General features: G+C 52.4%; 2 protein-coding genes across 3 annotated transcripts in view; both read left to right on the forward strand.

Moving 5' to 3' along the window:
• Positions 1–4,202, forward strand: part of Rtf1 (RTF1 homolog, Paf1/RNA polymerase II complex component) — a 60,677-nt gene extending 56,475 nt beyond the window's left edge. The window contains exons 17-18 of the mRNA XM_059261168.1: positions 1,272–1,383; positions 1,630–4,202. Of these exons, the coding sequence (XP_059117151.1) occupies positions 1,272–1,383; positions 1,630–1,736 (219 nt within the window). The 3' untranslated portion in view covers positions 1,737–4,202. The remainder of the gene's footprint in view (positions 1–1,271; positions 1,384–1,629) is intronic.
• Positions 4,203–10,844: 6,642 nt separating this feature from the next.
• On the forward strand, positions 10,845–20,200 carry Itpka (inositol-trisphosphate 3-kinase A). 2 transcript variants are annotated; one of them, XM_059261169.1, is made up of 7 exons: positions 10,845–11,327; positions 18,080–18,176; positions 18,253–18,469; positions 18,597–18,801; positions 19,034–19,135; positions 19,423–19,494; positions 19,606–20,200. In XM_059261169.1, the coding sequence occupies exons 1-7, from the start codon at positions 10,845–10,847 to the stop codon at positions 19,807–19,809; spliced, it is 1,380 nt and encodes a 459-aa protein (XP_059117152.1). In that variant the 3' UTR covers positions 19,810–20,200. The 2 variants fall into 2 exon arrangements, with proteins under 2 accessions (XP_059117152.1, XP_059117153.1); XM_059261170.1 differs by lacking the exon at positions 10,845–11,327 and adding an exon at positions 11,849–12,513.
• The last annotated feature ends 118 nt before the right edge of the window (positions 20,201–20,318 follow it).

Genomic DNA, 20,318 nt, shown 5'->3' on the forward strand with positions numbered 1-20,318 from the left:
GTGGTGGTACATGCCTGTAATTGGATTACTCAGGAGGAGAAGACGCGGGACCAGGAGTTCAAGAGCTTGAAGGCCGGCCTGAGGTCATGAGACTGTTTCAGAGAAACCGGAAATAAACAGGAGCTGGGGGCGTGGCTCAGTCAGTGGAGTGCTTGCCTAGTGCGGCATGCTGAGCCCCATGGGAACTGGGGTGGCGCATGCCCATTATGTTTCCCTGGCGGGGGCGGGGAGAGGGTGAAGGCTGATGCATCCAAATTGAAGCGAGTAGTTTTCATTTTCCGAAGTTGCCCTGACTAACCCATGAATGCCTTGAATCTTGGGTCTGAAGGGGCCTATTGTCTCAAGCCCACCTTTTCCATTCATATACCACAGACAAGTCTTTCTTCCATCTCCTTTCCACATTGCAGCCTAGAAAGGCTCTAAAAGGGAAGACTGTTCATGGCCCCTCCTGGTTTCACTGAGAGAAACAATCCGAAAGGGGCCTTAGAGCTAGAAAGTACAGCTGAGTTGGAAAGAATGTGCCTGGCAAGCTCAAGGCACTGGGTTCCACTCACCAAAGTAAATGTGTGTGTGTGTGTGTGTGTGTGTGTGTGTGTGTGTGTGTGTGTGTGTGATTTTATATACATCTCAATTACAGAAAGAAGTGTCAGTCAAAGGGGTGGGAGGCCAATGAGATGGCTCAGTTGGTAAATTCTTCCCTCAAAAGATGAAGATTTGAGTTTGATCCCCAGAACCCATGTAAAAACGCTTAGGATAGTGGTTTACATCTGTAATCACAGTGTTGAGGAGGCAAAGGAGGATTCCTGGACTTGCTGGGCGCTAGCCTAGCCTAATTGATGAGATCAAGGCCAATGGGAGATCCTGTCTGAAAGGAGATATGTAGCATTTCTGAGGATCACATACAAGGTCGTCGTCCACATAGGTGTTGCACACGTGTACATTAAAAAAGATGGGTGGGCTTATTATAAAAAGCATATGATTTTGAGTGAGCACTTCGACCATCCATGACTGCTGTTTCTTTAAATCTATTTGTATATTATTTATCTTACGTTGTATGAAAGTTTTACCTGCATTTATGTACCTGGTGTCCACAGAGGTCAGAAGAAGGCACCTGATCCCCTGGAACTGGAGTTACAGATGGTTCCGAACTTTCATGTGGGTGCTGGGAACTGAATCCAGATCCTCTGAAAGTGCTCTTAACCACTGAGCCAGCCCGCCAGCCTCTCTGTTTGCGTTTATGTTTTATAATTTGTTTCCTTTTCTCATTGCAGGGTCAGGGAAAGGATAAAGATTTGAATTCTAAGTCAGCCAGTGACCTCTCAGAAGACTTGTTCAAAGTCCATGATTTTGATGTGAAGATTGACTTACAGGTTCCAAGCTCAGGTGTGTGTGTGTTGGGACTTGGAAGCGGCACTAAGGACCAGATAGATTTGTGGGTCTCTCAGCTTTGAGTCTTGACTATAGGGAAGAAAAGGAGGTACCTTCTTCTCAGGGTCCATAGAACCAAGGTCAGATAGGGCACGGGTCCTTCTTGAGAGCAGACTCCAGTCAGCAAGGCTCCCTGAAGAAGGGAAGCCAAGATCAGAAGGCCTGTACAGATCCTAAGTTGGCCAATTTGTTCTTTCCCAGAGTCCAAAGCTTTGGCCATCACCTCCAAGGCCCCACCAGCCAAGGACGGAGCTCCAAGGAGATCTCTGAACTTAGAAGACTACAAGAAACGACGGGGGCTTATTTGAGCACTCCCAGCCTGCTGCTTCCAACCCTGCATGCCCATCAGAGTCCCGCTTTCCTCTTTTCCTCTGATTTGCCCTCTTTGGGCTGGAGCAGCAGTGGAACTGGGAAGAGACTCTAAACTGCCAGTCATTGTAATATAAACCATTTGCTGTATAGACCTCCCTTGTCTGCACCATCTCCCGCCAGCCCCCAGGTCCCACCCAAGGTGGATCTGTTCCATGTCTTTAGATTTGTGTTTGCCCTCCCCACCCACCTTTGGTTCTGAACTAGCAGTTTGGCCACTCTGCACATTCAGTATTCCGGGGAGCTGGGGTTCTTGCCGGACCCCTGGTGGCAACAGTGGCAGCACTTCAGTGTCCTCCAGACTGCCTTGGGCCCGACCTTGACCATGGCCCCTAACCCTTGCAGAGAGCGGGAACTGACGTCTGCCGAACTCTTTCCTCTCATCATCTTTCCCTTCTTCCTGGGTCCATGGAAGAGGGATTTTCAAAAAGTTTAGTTTCCAAAAAGTGTACATTTATGGGGAGGGAGGGGGTCTAATTGAGAGAGTGTGTGTGTGGGTGCGTGTATGTGTATGTGTGTGGATTTTTTATCATTTTTTAAAATGCAGTACTCTTTGTATCAGTCTGTCATGGGTCTATAGCTGTTTCAGATTTTTTTTTGAGCTGTACTTGAGCATCTGAAACTGCAAGAAAGAAACTGATTAAATGTGATTCTTCTTACTAAACAGGCCTGACTGCTGTAGCTGTGTGACTTCCTCCCCTTTTTCCCAGCACTGCCCCACCCCACCCCACAGGAAACTCCCTTCTAGCCCCCTTGCCCCACAGGCTGTGTCCTGGCAGGTGGGCAGGAAGCTCGTGGCAGGTCCCAGGGAGGGTAGCCAGAGTCTTGCTCATTGCACAGGTACAGCCTTATAGCTTCTTGACTGAACGTAGCGTTTCCTGTCCCCTCCCAGTGTGCCTACCTGTCTTCCTAGTTGACTCTGATGTTTGGCAAGAATAACATTTTATTTTGTTTTTTAAAGAAATAATTCAACATGAATGTGGAGAGCAAACACAAAAAGATGTAGGTTTCAAGTGTTACCAGCATGTGCAGTGGTGCGTGCGTGCGTGCGTGCCCGTGTGGGTCTGTGTGTGCATATATACGTATGGTGAGCATATATATATTGTTGTGCAGCTCGGGTGAAGCCAGCAAAGAGGTGTGTATGTCGTTATGAAATGTCTGAAAAGAGATAAGCTGACTGCTTGATAATCATTCTCAGGTGTAAAGCTCCAACTGTAAATAAAAGTGGCATTTAACAAATCTTTTCAGAACAAAGTACAGCTGATGATATCCTCCAAGCACTAGGCTAAAGGAACAGCTGAGAGCTGCTGATTCCACACGACGATGAGGGCTCTGTACTTCACTGACTCCTGTATAAGAAGGGATGATGGGAAATCATGGAATTAAGTAGTATTTAAACAAAAATGGACTTAATAGTTCTGATGGTTGAGTAAAGCCTTGGTGTTGCTTTATCTTAGTTTACATTTTTACTTTTTTAAAAGCAGCAACAGATGGTTTTGGAGAAGTATTGTGACTGTAGAATCTGGAAGTGTGGCTCTGTGCCAGCCATTGTAGCTGTGGCACGGAGTTGGGCAAAGGACCGGTAGTGGACTCCTTGCAATCATACATACTTGAAGAGTCCATCGACTGAAGCGCTTTCTAGACTGTTGTGTAAATGTGGAGTCACAGACTGTTGAACACCTGCACTCTAACAGAGTCCTGGAGCTGCTGGGACCTCTCCTATCATGTCAGACTTGGACTTTTTTCTTCTTGTTTAAAGGACATAAAATCATAGAATCCATATAATCTGTGGAGTCATCCTGACCCACGTGTAGATCTGTATCTAGTATCATTTGGATTTGGACAAGTGTCAATGACATTATGGCTGTGTAATAAAATTTTTATTAAAACCACCACACACTGTAGCCCCTTTGCCACACCCCACCTGCAGCTGCTGAAACCCTCATGCCGAGACCAAAGCACAGGGCAGGGAGAAAAGCCCACCAAAGAAGATCGAAAGGTAGCCTGGCACCTGACCGCCTGTCTGGCGAGTCCAGTCAACATTCAGCACCTACCTGCAGTCTCAGCTGAGGTGGGACCTCTGAGCCAGGATCTCAGCCAGTCATGAGACCTTAGCCTTGTCCCACCAACAGGGCTTCCTGGTGGGTCAGTCTGTCTTATGCTGGTAACTAGCCTCAGCAGCTTGTCCACCACCCGAGGAGCTCTGCAGTGTTGAAAGGTGGAGCACCCAAGGCATTCTGGGAAGTGACCCTCAGTATCCAGATGCCTAGATCAAGCTGTCTGTAGATCTGGTGTCTGATTTCTGACAGGGGCAGAGAAAGTCGGTTTTTGTTATTTTTCTGTGAAGTCCTGACTTGTCACTCAAACTGTAAAGATATTTGTAAATAAACTTGATGGCATTTTAACACGGGGTCAGATTTAGTACATAGCTTGCATCCCAAGTGGCACCCTTAAAGCCCCGTTTGAAAGTCTCAACTCCTTTGTCCCCCCTGCACTTGAGGTTCTGCGTCCCCAGAATGACAGTAGCTGTCCTCAACTCTTCCTTGTTTGGTTTTGGTTCTAGGTTTGGTATTTGAGACAGGGTTTCTCTGTGCAGCCCTGGCGGTCCTGCAACTCGATCTGTAGACCAGGCTGGCCTCGAACTCAAGAGATCACCTGCCTCTGCCTCCCAAGTGCTGGGATTAAAGGTGTGCATCCCCACTGCCCAGCTGTCCTCAACTCTTAAGCAGCATCCTCATAATGGTAGTTCCCTGGCCCAGTATGAGTTCCAGCATGATTTAACGGAGCACGCAGATGCCTAATGTCCTGCCCAGCCCCAGCCAGAACCTGGTCCTAACAGCTTTCTCATGGCCTAGGCACAGTTCCTTGGCCTAGTGTGTGGAGCAGGAGGCCAGGGACTGAGTATAGCTGATTTGCAGCAATCTTGCCCTACATGGTGAGATCTGAGAGCTCCCCATAGTGCTGAGGCGGTGTCATATTTATTTCCTTACCACTGTGTAAGCAGCAAAGACCTACAGTCATCCTCAACAGAGGTGGTAGAAGCCAGGTGCCAGGCTGCCTGGTGTTGATAAGATGGGACCCACAAGTTACCAGATGTTACCACTCACTGCTTGACTGTTGGGTACAAACAATGAGTAGACAAGCCACTTTGTTTTCAGTATCTGGTTGCTGTGTGGCAGCCATTGCTGCCTGGCTGAAGAAGACAACCTCCAGTACAGGTGGAGAGAAGTGTGTAAGCTTCTCCCAGGAGAGGAGAGTGTTCTTTGAATGGCCTAGCTGCTCTAAGGAGCCAGGAAGCCATTAAACTCAGTTCAAGCTTATTCACTTGTTTAGCGTGTTTTCAAAGATTGAAGGCTGGCACTGGGTTCCTTTGAGCTGAGGAACTACAAGGGGCAACGTTTGTAAGAGGGTCCCCTGCAGCTGTAAGGCTGCCTAGGCCTGCCCCAGCGTCCGGGGGATGGCACCTGGAATGCAGATTCTTGGCCTGGGGTACCACCCGGCCGCTGGAGTGCAGGTGCATCTAGGAACTCCAGCCTGCTATGTACCCAGACAGCCAAGGACCAGAGGCAGCAGCTGGTTCAGGGCCCATCACCCAGCACCACCGCGTAATCCCTAGGGATAACCCACTTCTCTGACACAGTACTCCATCTTTAGATGGATAATGTGCTGGGCATGGTGGCCCATGTCTTTAATCCCAGAACAACCACCAAAACAGCGGTAGCTAAATTGGCAGTGTTCGTCAGGCATTCAACAAGGCTCTAGGTTCAATCCTAACAGGTGGAGGCTGGATGGATTAAAAAAAAAAAAAAAAATTCAAGGTCATCTTCAACTACATAGTCAATCTCATCTCACGTGGGGAATCTTCCAGGGGCCTCACTCCTTCCATGTCATTCTCCGGCCTTTCAACATACACTTCCACTAAAGACTCGCCCACACACACACCCCTCAAGAGTATTGAAACTCAAGCCAGAAAAATATAAAGAATCCCAACAAATTTCCAATTCTTCCCATAACTACATCGAAGCCAGGTCCAGAAGTGCAAGTTTATCTCCACCGACTTACCCTGGGGAACTCCCTACCTGAAAAAGTCACCTCCGCGGAAGCCTTCCTGGGACTCGCCTCTGCCCTGGGTGTCCTTCCAGCTCCCCCTAGCGCAGCACTTACCAGTGGAATTGGGAGCTAAACCCAACCAGGGAGCACCCAGCCTCGAGGAGCGCTTACTGGACCACAGATAAACGAAGAAGGAAGGAGGGGAAAGGATCAAACTGACATCCTGCCAGGATGACCGTCCAGCGGCGGCACCCGCAGCAACAGGAGCCCAGGCTTCCCGTACGTTGGGTTCTAGAAACGGGCTGCGAACAGTGGAGCCCGCCGGCTGGCTAAGAGGATGTGTCGTACTGGATCTGGTGGGTCCCGGGTCTTGGCAGCCCTAGCAGGAGGGTGAGCAGCAACTGGGATGGGCGTGGCCTGCACCTGTGAGTGCTTGCATATGCGCGAATCCCGCCCTCCCCCACCACCACTCCGCAGCTGGAGGCTCCCCAGGATCTTAACGGAACGAGGTATTGACACTCAAACTTGCTCCTGTTTCATAGTGCCAGGTGACTCAGTGACCTAAACTCACATGCAGTGAGCCAATGGCAGCTTCCCGTGGTCCCTGCTTCCAGTCCTACTCTGATGCTCTGTGGACTAGGTCCCCTGAGAGGAGGTCACATCTGCAGGTTCAGGGTTTTAGTTGAGAGCTGTATCTCCTACCCCTTCGACTGGGAAAGGCAGGGAAGTTCCCGATGAGCACTTACTGTAGGCAGACCCAGCACATCCCTAGTGTGAGTAGGGCTTTAAGCAGTCAGCCTCAGTTTCTCCCTGTCCTCAGGCCCTCCCGGAGGTCATCACTTCCAAGTAGCTGGCCACTAGGAGAGGCCCTGCAGCTCCCTGTCCTCAAGAGAAGGTGTAGACTTAATGAACACAGACTCCTAAAGCAACTGCAAAACCTTGCTTCTGGAATGTGTCAGGAGGAGAGATTGTCGTAACAGCACATACATAGTGACACTTTGGTTCATTTAGACAAGGGTGACATATTATGGAGGACTAGCCAACTGCTAATTCCCAGGCCTGCTATCATTATGACTGAATATTCCAGAATATTGTCACAAAGACTAAGCTATTGGTGTGGGGCAGATTGCTGGAGAAGAGATGAAACCCAGCACCAAGAAGTGTCAGAGGTTGGGACTGTCCAAGAAGACACCTTGCACATTTCCTTTTCCAGAAGGAGACCTGCTCTTCCCCACCCTAAAATTGAGACTGGGTCCTGGTTCCCACCAGTCCTCTATCCAGAACGCTCTGGGCAGAGCCAAACATTAGAATGGCCACTTGAGAATGTTAGAAATACGTGAAGAAACCGAGGCCAAGATTCTCGGGGCTCCACTGACAATCCATTGGAAACAGTAAAGGAAGCTCGGCAGCATCCTATGGCCAGTTTTCTGGTTGGCTCCTTTGTGGTTTTCTTCCCGAGAAATGTGAAATGACGATCATTCCCAGTAACGGGGCCATTTGTTCCTATATCCTTTGCATCTAGCACCATGTCTGGTTCACTGCAGCTACTCAACAGGTGCTTGTTTGCTCTGTGAGTGAGTCGAGGTGTTCCCACAAAACACTGGAGTCTTACAGTCAGAACATCCCTCGGAAGGCCCATCCCCCCAGAGCATGTGCTACCAGAATGAGATTTTGTATTCATCCCACCTGGTCCAGAGGAAAGTGACATCCCAACGCCCCGCCCCCCATCACTGAGCTGGCTCTGGTGAAGAGGACCTGGAGTCTCAGGGTAATGGGTTCCTCATTCAAGAGCGCATGATTTCTTGCCCCCTTTTCTTCCCTTGCTTGTCTTAGAAGGCTGGAGGAGCTGGAGAGATGGCTCAGCAGTGGAATTCCTTATCCAGAGGACCTAGGTTTGATTCCCAGCACCCACATGGTAGTTCACAACTGTCCGTAACTCTGGAGTTACAGTCCAGTCCCAGGGGAACTGACACCCTCTTCTGGTCTCTGTGAGCACTGGGTACTCATGTGGCACACAGAGAGGCATGCAGGTGAAACACCCAAATAAATAAAATTATATATATATATATATATATATATATATATATATATATGAGAGAGAGAGAGAGAGAGAGAGAGAAGGTTTCTCTATATAGCCTAAAGATCCACCTGCCTCTGCCTCCCAAGTGCTGGGATTAAAGGCCATCACACCCGGCTTAATATATATATTTAATTTATATATATATATGTATGTACATATTATATGTGTGTGTGTGTTTCATTTAAAGAAGCTTGAGAAATTGCACCTGAGCTGATAGAGATGGGGGTAATGAGCAGTTAATTTTGCTTCAGCACCTGGAGTGGAGGAGGCTAGAGAGAAATTAGACATCCCACACCCATCCCTCACCTTGCTCATCCCATTTCCGGGGTCCCCTTTCCCGTATTTTGTATCCCATGGTTGTCGCCCTCCAGGAAAGACTGCCCTCATACATGAGTCCAGAGGGCCAGGCACAGAGACAGGACTCCTGCATCTTAGGATGTAGTCTCCTCCACACACTGAGATGCCTCAAGAACACAGGATGAAAGCTAGGTGTAGTGGTACACGCCGGTGATCTCAGCCCTCAGAAGGTCGAGTCAAGAGGAGGTGGTGGTACACGACTTTAATTCCAACTCTCAGGAGGCAGAGGCAGGCAGATCTCGGTGCATTTGAGACCAGCCTGGTCCACACAGTGAGTTCCAGTACAGCCTGGACTACAGGGTGTGGCTTTATATCAAGAAATGCAGGGAAGGGGAAGTAGGAAGGCAGGGAGAGAGAAACTTAATGTGACCCACAGGAAGAGAAATCAGGGGCCTAGTTAGGACTCCCCGGCTGTGGGTTTGAGCAAGTGCCCTAAACAGCACTCCGCCTGTAGGCTCCTATGTCCCTGTTCATCCATTCCCTATCGTATTTACCCATGCAACAAAATACACCTGGACAGGCATGGCAAAGAACAATTTATGTTGTTATTGTGGAAAAAAATGGTTTCATGTAGCCCAGGCTGGCCAACTTATTTATAGCTGTGGATGGCTTGAACGCCTAATCCTCCTACTTCTGCCTAATGAGTCCAAATAAGGTACTGCAGGCATTCAACATGCAACAAAAGGCAATTGTTTGGTGCTACGATGGACCTAAGACTTGGGTGAGTATATGATAAAAGAAGAAAAAGAACTTTTCTGGGTTTTCTCTCAGCCTACTCATATCCCCAGCATTGGCCACATACTACCTGGCACACAGGTACCCAGCATGTTCTCTCCTCCCTCTTCTCTGTCAGGTCCCAGTCTACCCTCTGAGGACTGTGCCTCTGAATTCCCTGCTACAAGCTGGCATAGCTCTAGGCCTTACAGCTCAGACATCCAGACCCCCTACCTGCCCCCAGAGAAGGTGTCCGGATCCTCCATGGAAGGGGCAAGTACTCAAACTTGTCTTTTCTTTTCTCTTGTCCTTTCATTCCCTACACACACACACACACACACACACACACACACACACACACACACACACACCCTCTTGTTCTTCCTTTGGCAGTCCCCTGGGATCCTTTTTTCTTTGCCAAAGGTTCTCATCCTCCTCTGAACACTAATTTCCCCTTTCCCTTGCCCATTTTAAATTCTGGCTGAAGAGAGAAAAGGGAAGGCACACACATACCCCTGTGCCTTTGTCAGCCTTGGAGGCATTTCTCCTGGAGATGCACCAGCAATCCCAGGCTCTAAGTGTGCAAGAAGGGTACCCTCAATCTTCTGGCATTTAGGGGAAGGCAGAAAATTCTGGCTTCTGCTCACAGTAGCCTTGCAGCTCCGCAGAACACCAGCATGCAAAATCCACAGACCTATCCAAGAGATGACAAGGACTTTGCCATGTCTGAACTTCTGTCACATCTCTCTCCCCAGTTGCAGGGCTGCAACTCTAGGCAGGTGAAGTTGTCGTTTGTTTACAAATAGGGATGAAAAGGGTGCCTAAATTTCCATCTAAGAAGTGGTGGGCCCGAGAGACTGGCTATCCACTACAACATTAGAGCATCACACTTTTTCCCCTTTCTTTCGTGTTGGGCATAGAATCCAGCATTTGCCACATGCTAGGCAATGCTCTACCATTGAGCTACGCATCCAACCCCCATCTCTAAATTTTACTCTCACAGCAATCCTATGAGGTTGACAGCTCCTCTAAGAAGGAGAATCAGCAGTTCAGAGAAGCGAAAGGACTCTTTCGAAGCCACAAAGCTCCAAAGGAAGGGGAGGGGAGGGGGAGGAGAAACTTAGCACCTCCAGCTAGTGGGGGGCTGGAGAGGGCGGGGGAAATGCAGGCCAGAAGTAGCTGGGATACTTGGAGAGCCAGGCTCCGCCTCTTGACCTTGTTCTCTGCCTGCCGGGAAGTGGGGAACTTCGAGGGATGGGGGCAGGGAACAGTCTCAGCTCGACCCTGGGCACAGAATCTCCAGTTGGGCGCATGCCTTGGGGTGTGGCTTCCTTGGATGGCTGATGGCCTTGAACTCTGGATTAAGGGGCCTAGGCTAGAGAAAAGCCCCAGAGACTCAGAAGCCTTTGACCAGGAAGACTGAAACAAGGAAAAGAGTACGAGGAAGCGTGTGAAGGAGCAGGCGCAGCTCCTTCCCGTGCAGGTCAAGACCCTAGGATCGCATTGAAGGAATCCTTCAAAAACCGGAGAGGGCAGAGGGCTCAGAGGCGGAGCATTCCCTCCTACCTCCTCGAGGGCAGGTCGAGAGAGATGGTGGGGACCCGACCCGAGCCTTCCCTGCGACTCTGGGGGAACCGCAGGCCTTCTGCGGCGGCGGCGAGGGCCGCGGGAGGCCCGCGCTTTCTCCGAAAGTGAAAGGAGTGGGCGGGGGGCGCGGCCGGGGCGGGGCCGGGCGGGCGTTGCCGAGGCTCCGCCCCGGGGCAGTCCCAAGCCCCGGGCGCTGAGCGTCTCCAGTCCCCGCCGCGCCGCGGGCTGGTGGGCTCGGCTGCTGCTCCGGTGTAGGGAGATGACCCTGCCCGGGCGCCCGACGGGCATGGCGCGACCACGGGGCGCGGGACCCTGCAGCCCTGGGCTGGAGCGGGCCCCACGCCGGAGCGTCGGGGAGCTGCGCCTGCTCTTCGAGGCGCGCTGCGCCGCGGTCGCCGCCGCAGCAGCGGCAGGGGATCCCCGGGCCCGCGGGGCCAAACGGCGTGGGGGACAAGTGCCCAACGGGCTCCCGCGGGCTGCCCCGGCCCCAGTGATCCCGCAGCTCACCGTGACAACCGAGGAGGACGTGGCCCCGGCCAGCCCCGGGCCGCCAGAGCGGGAGGGAGACTGGCTCCCGGCCGCTGGCTCGCACCTGCAGCAGCCACGCCGCCTCTCCACCTCGTCCGTCTCCTCCACCGGCTCCTCGTCGTTGCTCGAGGACTCGGAGGACGATCTACTGAGCGACAGCGAGAGCCGGAGCCGCGGCAACGTGCAGCTGGAAGCTAGCGAGGACGTGGGGCAGGTACGGGCCGCGGGGGCGGGGCCAGCGGGGGCTGCGCGCCGGGGACTTGGCTCCCGGCTCTGCTGGGACCGGCTCGCGTCCCCCGCAGGGAGTCCAAGCCTCACTGATCGGGAGATACATGGGGGGGCGGAGAGGGACCCCGGGACGACCTCGCGCCTTGGCTGGTTTTCGGGGGCTAGGCAGAAGATTGTGGCTGAGCGCTTGGGCGTCTAAAGGAGGGAGAGGAGTACGCGACCCACCGGGAGGGAACCAGGGCATACCTGGGTAACTGTCAGGTCGGGCTGGAGAGATCAGAGCGGGGGTAGCCTTGCCCCAGGAGCCCAGGGAGAGAAAGGGGCGCGTGAGCTCTTGCCTCTTTCTCCTCCCCCTCTCGGTGCCGCGGCCCCACCCCCGCCGTTGCCACGGTTTCCCTCTCCTGAGTGGGAGTGGAGCGGAGCTCCTGGCTCTGCTCCGGAGCCGCTGCCGTCTGCTCCCCGAGCGCGCACGAGGCGTGGACGCGGGAAGGGAGGGGCGCGGGACTGGGAGCTCTGGAACCCAACGGAACCAAGATCCACTTGGTGCGTCCCCTCTACTCCCCCTGGCCTACTGCTCCTAAGGGTGGTGAGGAAGGGAAACTGAGGCTGACAGAAGAAGACATGATTAGCTTGTTAGTCTCTGCCTCTAGTAGTGTGGATGTTCCGCAGCCGATTTAGCCCTCAGATAACACCGGCTAGTGTGAAGTGAAGTTATTATTCGGGGTGTGGTCCTCCTTGGACAGCAGGGCCATCCCTCACTTCCCGCCCCTGTACTGGAGATTGAACCCAGGGTCTCAAACACGGTGGGCAAACAACCCACCACTGAGCTACATCCCCAGCCCTCTTTTGTTTTGAAACCGTCTTACTAAATTGCCTAGTTAGAATGAAACACAGCAGGTAGCCGGTTCAGGCCTTGAACTTGGGATCACCCCGCTTCAGTAATCTCCCTTGTTTTAACCATGGCCAGATACCTACGTTAACTTCCCGTGGACTGTGCAGCGTTGCTCTAGATGCATTTCATGCAGGCGTTTCTCGAGTGGAAAGAGAGACCGGGAACGCCCCACTCTGCTTCAGTACCCTCCAGCCCTGCCCGGAAGGCCGGGTCCTGGCGACTTCCAGTGAGAGTAAGACGCGCACCTGCGTTGCCTAGACGCCTTGAGAAGAGCGCTGAGGTGTGGCCTGCGCCTTCCGAACCCCGCATCCCTGCACACAGGGGTTGGACCGAGGGAGGGGGGCTGTATAAGGACTCGAAGTACGGCTGTGACTCAGAGACTTACAATACCCAGAGAGGGGGTGACACAAAAGAGAAAAGCGGGGGGGGGGGGCTCACAGCAAGGCTGCCGTCCCTCCTCCCGCTTCCCGTAGCCAGGTGTAGGTGCGGGGGCTCAGTCACGAGTCCGCTGCGCCCCTCGCCCTGAGTCAGCGTGCCCTCGGGCGGGTGGTCGTTCTTGGGGTGACTCTAGGCTAGGTACTGAGGCGAATGCTGCCGAGGCTCCCCCAAGACCTTGGCCTGTGAGCAGTGGGAGGACCTCTCAAGAGCCAGGGCAGTAGATCGGCCACTCCCTGCTCAAATCTCTGACACCTGAGAGGCGGGTCCCCGGGAAGGGCGCGACCGGTGAGCTCGGAGGACCCGGGCTGGGACGCAGGCACACCCGCTTCCCTGTCCCGCCGGGGAGGACCCATCTAAGCGCTCCGGGAGAGGCTGCGCGGAGGAGGAGGACCCGCAGTCCAAATCTGGGTGCAGTGTAGGTAGCCCAGGCAGGAGTCAGGACATCGAGGACTACTAGCTGAAGTTAGCCATCCCCTGCAAGTCTCCGTCGTCCTCTCCCACCCTGAGCCTTGGCGTCTTCGGGGAGCCTCCAGGAGCAGGTCCAGATGGCCTCTCAGGGCCCTTTCAAACTCCCAGGCTGTGTCTTCCAGGCTTTCCCAACCCCCAGCCCGCGGGGCCTCCCCGAAGGCAAACAGCCCCGAGCTGCAGATAAGCCTGGAGCTGTTGACAGAGGCTGCCTGCGTCTGCGTGGAAGGGCCGGGAGCGGACTTTGCCTCACAGCAGGCCCACAGCATGCCCGCCCAGGCCGCCCTTAAGGGCTTCCCCAGGCAGAGCGGGTCCCACTGACCGTTAAGGATGCACCTGGGGAAAGATCCGGTGGCTGCACTCGAGGGCTGCCTCCTAGCCATCATCTCACACCCAACCCGAGGCCCTAGGAGGCTCGGCCTGCCTCAGCCAGGCTCTCTGACCTTCCCTTTAATTCCCAGCGCCTGTACAGCCTGCTCAGAGCAGGGCTTGTAGGGCTGGGCAGCTTTAACCCCTCCAGCGGCCTTTCTTCTGATAGAAGGAAAATTCAGGAACAGGAAAGCTGAGTGAGCCAAGGGAGAAGCTGGAGACCTCCTCCAAGGGCAGATGCCGTGGCTCTGAGGCCTTGGCTGTCTCCTCAGACAATTGTGGGGGTGACCCAAGCAGAAGAAAGGGCGTTTGGTTCTTCTGTGGTTTTATTCTCTCAATAACTCAGGCTAGGTAAGGAGACCTGGATGCTGTCCCCTCCTGGACTCAGAACCCCCACACATCATTTTCCACTAATTATAGAGCAGAATTTAGGTTAACAGACTTCCTTTTTAAAAAGCAAATGCCCATGGGAAGGTGAAGTCGTGGGTCACTTATACCTTAGTGCAAATCATTTTGTAAATTTAAATTGCTTGCTCTGCCCACCATCACCACAGGGAGTGCTAGTTTGATAGGACAATTGGAACATGGGGTGAGGGGTGGGGGTGGGGGTTGGGCTGGCAGAAGTTTCAGCCAGGATCCGTGAGTATAGAGCGGTGGTTCTCAACCTTCCTAATGCTTCGCGATCCTTCAATACAGTTCCTCATGTTGTGGTGACCCTCAACCATAAAATTATTTTCATTGCTACTTCAAAACTCTAATCTTGCTACTGCTATGAATTGCAATGTAAATATCTATGTTTTCCGATGGTCTTAGGTGACCTCTGTGAAAGGTTAGTTTGTCCCTCCCCCACATACAAGGGGTCAAGACCCACAGGTTGAGAACCTCTGTTATAGAAGCAGGGACCAGGATGGGAGCTAAAGACAGAGTAAGGATGCGGTCTGGCAGGAAATAGACTGTCTGGGTTGATGGGAGGAACAGACATCCCCAAGGCTTCCAAACAGAGCCTAGACAAGGGAGGATCTGAGACTGGACACAGCAAGTCCCTACCTATGGAGACACGCTTTCTGCTCATCCGTAGGGGTGAGGAATTATCAGAGGGTCCTCCTGTGTCATCATCAGGGAGTCCTAGACACAAGCTTCTTGGCCTTTGCTCCAAATATCCAGGCAGCCTGTGGCTGTGTGTTGGCTGGTGGAAGCAGCCTCTTCCTGGAGGGAGGGCTGGGCCATATCTTCCCTGCCTTGTTTATGAGCCAAAATCTTCACCCACCCACCACCCCAAGAATGATTCTCTAGCAGGCTTTCTGGATACACTTGTTTGTGAGTGCATTACGTTCCCTGCAGGAGAGGGAAGATGGTAGTGGGTTGACCTCCACGGCACTTGAATCAGCTGGTTCCATGTTTGACCATATCTGTTATTGGCAAGGGAGCTACAGCTGGTTATGAGAAACCTCAGGAGGCGGCTGGGAGGCTCGGCTGAAATCACCTGTGTTACCTGCAGTTACTCTGCTGCTGTTTGCTCCTCTGGGACTCGCAAAACCAAAGCAGCAAGAGATTTGTTGATACTGTTACCATTCATCTGTTACCATACTGTTACCAATCGCCCCAGTGGTGGTATATACATTTTTTAAAGATCTATCTCAAATGTTTCTCAGGCTGGCCTCCAACTTCTGGGTTCACACAATCTTCCTTTCTCAGCCTCCCAAGTAACTGGGATCACAGACATATGTCACCGTGTCCAATCATCCCACTTCCACCTTCAAACCCCTTCACCGAAACCACAAGACTCCAAAAGGAAGAATGGTGTAGTCTCCTCCCTCACACAGCCCAGCTGGCCCTCCCACCAGGATGACTGCAGAACTAGATGTATCCTGATTAAAATCATTCTTTCCCCACTCCCCACTCTTCCCCACCACTTTTTTTTTTCTTTGAGACAGGGTTTCTCTGTGTAGCCTTGGCTGTTCTGGAACTCACTGTAGCCCAGGCTGTTGTTGTTGAACCCAAAGATCTTCCTGCCTCTGCCTCCTGAGTGCTGGGATTAAAGGCATGCGCCACCACCTCCTGGCTTCCCCAAAACGTCTATTAGGCTTCTCAAACCACCCGAGCCTTTCACCACTAAACTCATCCTTTGATGAAGACAGTAGTGGGAGGCCTCGGGTCTGTCTCAGAGATCAGAACCTTCACAACACCCTAAAAGCTGTAAATTGTTTCACCTTGTAAAAGTGGCCTGTCATGTGGTATCCCATTAGACCCCCAGAAGGAAAATATAAAAACTGCTAGAATGATTGGACCACGGTAGGAAGTTGGGCTGATAGAGAGCATAAGCCAGAGCCTGGGAGTCCAGAAACGGCATGAGGATGCTGACTTCTCTGAGCTTGCATTTCCTTGTGTAATGGGACTGATAGCAGTTCATATTCATGCTGTATGGGCATCATGATCATCATGATTCTCAAGTTGAATGTGAGAGAAGAGTTTTAGGATGCTTCTGCTAAATACACATGCTACATCCATCACCTTCCTGGAATTTTACTTGAGGATTTGGGAGGAAGGGAGTTTTATAATAAAACTTGGACTTATTATGCAGCAAAATGCAAACCTTGTATGTATTTAAAGATTTATAAAAGGAGTTTTGAAAGATGTCATGTTTCTAGTGGGCTGCTTCTGGCTACACCCCCAGATCCCTGGGGATTGGACATGTGATCACGCCCTAGTGTGCCATGTTGGGAAAGTGAGAGCAATGATGACCGTGGGAGGGAGGAGAAGGTGCCTGGTGTGCAGTAGGCAGTCAGTAAATGGTGGCTCGTGTTAGGGCAGCCGCTACATCCTCCCAGAGGAAACAGGCCCACACAGATGATAGCTCTGCTTGAACTCGCTGAGCTAGAAAGTGAAGGAAGCCAGGACTGGAAACGACTGCTCCCTCCCAACCCCACCTCTTCCTCACAGGCAAGGCTTTTTAGTCAGTAAGCTCCCTCCTCATTTCTTAGCACTCCATTTTGGCAAGGAGGCCGGTTCCTGGGTTCTAGTAATTCCTCTACAAGGCAAGCATCTGTGGGACAAGGCTTCAAACAAGACATACATGAGCAAATCCCTGCCCTTCAAAGAGCAGATACAGGACTGCTGAGTTGAGGGTAAGAGGTAGAATGGTCCAGGGTGTGAGATGCTGTCAGGATTGAGTGGAAGCCAGAGTAATGGCCTTGAGGCCGGAGATAACAGACACCTCCATTAACCTGCAGTTTTATTTAAGAGGACAGGTGTAGCATGAATCTTAAAAGTTCTTATTAATAAAATCAAACCTGAGGCCAGTTATTGGGGTCAATGCTGGTAGATCAGAGAGACAGAACAAGCCACAGCTACCTCACCTCGCCGGATCCTCAGCTGGTCTTGTCTCCTCAGACTGGAGGCCTCTGAGTCCTCATCCAGAATGGGTCTCAGCTGAATTGCTGCTTAACCAGCCAAATGCTTCTAGTTTCTGGTCCTCACGCCTTATATACCTTTCTGCTTTCTACCATCACTTCCTGGGATTAAATGCTCACTTTCTGGGATTAAAGGCGTGATGAGTCACCATGCCTGTCTGTATCCTTGAACACATGGATTTCTGCTTCTGGAATGCTAGGATTAAAGGCGTGTGCTACCACTGCCTTTCCTTTATATTTAATATTGTGGCTGCTCTGTCTCTGACCCCAGATAAGTTTATTAGCATGCACAATATTTGGGGGAATACAATACCACAGACAGGCCTTCAGCTTTGCATCTCATCTTCAAGCCTTAGGTTTCTCGATCCAGATCACAACCAAGGATGCCTTGGGCTTTTGGCTTTGTCAGGTAGTAAGAAGCACATGGGATTCAAGGGTATCTAGAGGGTCCTAAGGAGCCTGTTCATAAGCCCTGGCAGGCTGTCCTCCCTTCCCTGGTCCTGTGTAAAGGGTTGATTGTGATTGGTCTGCCTCCCTAAGTGAGAAAATTAGGTCCCAAGTGAGGAAATCCAGTACCTAAATTTGGCTCAATTCTCCCCATGTCAAGGAATCGGATGAGGAGTGTCAAACTCAAGCTATACTCATTTCAACAGCCCAGAAAGAGTAATTGTTTCCCCATTGCACAGATGAAAAACCAAACAATACACAGAAGCATTTTTTCAGGCCCCCTGAGGCCTTGGTAGAAATGCAGATTTGTAGTTCCATCCCTGGCTTACTCAAGGTGTCCCTGTGGTAGACCTCAGACTCAGCATCAAGGGTGGCCTCCAAGTGATTCTGATATTCACAAAGTTCAAAAACCTCACAGAGCAATTCGGTTACCTGCCCACTCAGTGGCAGAGCTGGTTTCGGCACTGAACCTTCTGATACTAAATCTCGGGCTCCTTTCAGACAATTAGAGACGCTAGAATGACCTTTTCTCTGCCTGTCTCAGTACCTGCCACACTGGCTCACAATCCATTTTCTTTGGGTAGGTGGGTGAGTAGTGAATGCTTGGATGAAAGACCTCAAACTGCTTCTCGTGGGGTGGAGTCAGGGTGAATTCTTACACTAGCGGGGAAGGGCTCACATGCTACAGAGATGCTGACCTGGACTTGTTGCTTTCAGAAAAGCCACTGGCAGAAGATTCGTACCATGGTCAATCTGCCGGTCATAAGTCCTTTCAAAAAGCGCTACTCCTGGGTGCAGTTAGCAGGGCACACAGGTGAGCATCAGTGCAGGTGGGTGAGGTGGTTGTGACAGGAAAGAGCTGGGCAGTTCTAACCGGTGCCCTTCTGCAGGGAGTTTCAAAGCTGCAGGCACCAGCGGCCTGATTCTGAAGCGTAGCTCAGAGCCAGAGCACTACTGCTTGGTGCGGCTGATGGCTGATGTGCTGCGCGGGTGTGTTCCTGCCTTCCACGGTGTGGTGGAGCGGGATGGTGAGAGCTACCTGCAGTTACAGGACCTGCTCGATGGCTTTGATGGGCCCTGCGTGCTTGACTGCAAGATGGGTGTCAGGTTTGTGTCCCCTCTCTGGGTCGGGCAGAATCGGTGGTGGTGGGGGGACCAAGGAGCTGGGATAAAAGCTCACACGGGGGTCCCTGTATGCACGCTTCGTGCTCTGGCCCCTACCTGCACCTCACAGAACCTACCTGGAGGAGGAGCTGACCAAAGCCCGAGAGAGGCCCAAGCTGCGGAAGGACATGTACAAGAAGATGCTGGCGGTGGACCCTGAGGCGCCTACTGAGGAGGAGCATGCACAGCGCGCGGTCACCAAACCACGCTACATGCAGTGGCGCGAAGGCATCAGCTCCAGCACTACGCTCGGCTTCCGCATCGAGGGCATCAAGGTGGGTCAGGCTTCCCTGGCTTCGTACTGCTTTTCTTCTGCCCGGACTTCAGCGCTGGCGTGTCCTTCCTTTCCTGACCTCCTGCCTCACCTGCCACCAGGAGGCGCCCTCTGGTGGCCGTCTCTTGGTCCCCAGACGTTAAGGCCCCAGGGAGGTACCACTGCCCTTTGCATGATCCTCTCTCCCCTCAGATGGGCCCGGGTCCCTGACACTCCTTGCCCACCTCCTTCAGAAAGCCGACGGATCGTGCAGCACTGACTTCAAAACTACACGAAGCCGCGAGCAGGTGACTCGTGTCTTTGAGGAGTTCATGCAAGGAGATGCTGAAGTGCTGGTGAGAGGAGGTTCCCAGAACCCTGAGGTTTGGGGGCACCTGTTTACAAGGGTGCCTCCCGGTTATTCTTTCTAACGTCCTTACCTGTGCCACCCCCCACCCCCACCCCCGTGGTAGCACTTCCCTTATTGTACTAGAATTGTTTTTCCTCCTCTCCTGTGTGAGCCACGTTTGGGGGTGGGGGCGGGTTGTGTCTTCCTCAGCACAGGAATTTGGCAAGCTGAAATGCATGGTACTTCTCAATGTCCCTTGGTGTGAAATTAATTTGTCCACACTAACCCTTCCAGAGGAGGTATCTGAACCGCCTACAGCAGATCCGGGACACCCTGGAGATCTCGGATTTCTTTAGAAGGCACGAGGTAAGAGGTGGGTGGGCTCGGGGGCTGGGTTTGTGCTTTATGAAATCAGAGAATGGGAAGGGGGTGCTCTCTGGGAGAAGCAGGTGGCCTGACTGCCATGGGGGTCGGCAGGTGATTGGCAGCTCACTCCTCTTCGTGCATGACCATTGCCATCGCGCTGGTGTCTGGCTCATCGATTTTGGCAAGACCACGCCCCTCCCCGATGGCCAGATCCTGGATCATCGGAGGCCCTGGGAGGAGGGCAACCGTGAGGACGGCTATTTGCTGGGGCTGGACAATCTCATTGGCATCTTGGCCAGCCTGGCTGAGAGATGAGGCCGGGCCCTTGTCCCCCCACTTGGGCCGGCTGGTCAGACAGATGTGGACCTGTGGCTGCATCCCCACCATGCATGCCGGCAAGAGACTGGAACCCCGCTGGGCGGGCAGTTCACATGGTCCTGCAGGACCAGGCGCCATCCACTAAGGGGGTATCCTACCAATACCAGGAGTTGGCCTCCACACAAGCCTGTTTCCCAGAGCCGAATGACACTAGTTTACAGGAGGGGAAGGGAACAATGGGCTTCTCCCTCAGCCCAGCTCTTCTCAAGTGGCTTTGCACCTCCCTAGAGGGCCAGATCCAGAATTTTATTTCCTAAGTGTGTAGACTTACTGGTCTACCCTCCTACACTACAGTGGACACCCTTCCTAATAAAACTCAAAGACACAGCTTCTGTGACTCAAGCCTCATCCTCTTCTCCTCTGGTCCTCTCTTCCTTAGTTCCAGACTCTTTCAGGTTCACTCAGAGAAGTGGAGAATGAGAAGAGTTTTTTTGTTGTTGTGGTTT

This window comes from Peromyscus eremicus, chromosome 4, assembly GCF_949786415.1.
Source record: "Peromyscus eremicus chromosome 4, PerEre_H2_v1, whole genome shotgun sequence".
NCBI classification, from domain to species: domain Eukaryota; kingdom Metazoa; phylum Chordata; class Mammalia; order Rodentia; family Cricetidae; genus Peromyscus; species Peromyscus eremicus.

Bases quoted from the DNA above. Each gene is read 5' to 3' on its own strand.
- Itpka (XM_059261169.1), top strand. From the start codon at position 10,845: ATGACCCTGCCCGGGCGCCCGACGGGCATGGCGCGACCACGGGGCGCG. The intron at 18,802-19,033 runs GTGGGTCAGGCT...CACCTCCTTCAG, and splicing joins TCCGCATCGAGGGCATCAAG to AAAGCCGACGGATCGTGCAG. The intron at 19,136-19,422 runs GTGAGAGGAGGT...TAACCCTTCCAG, and splicing joins AAGGAGATGCTGAAGTGCTG to AGGAGGTATCTGAACCGCCT.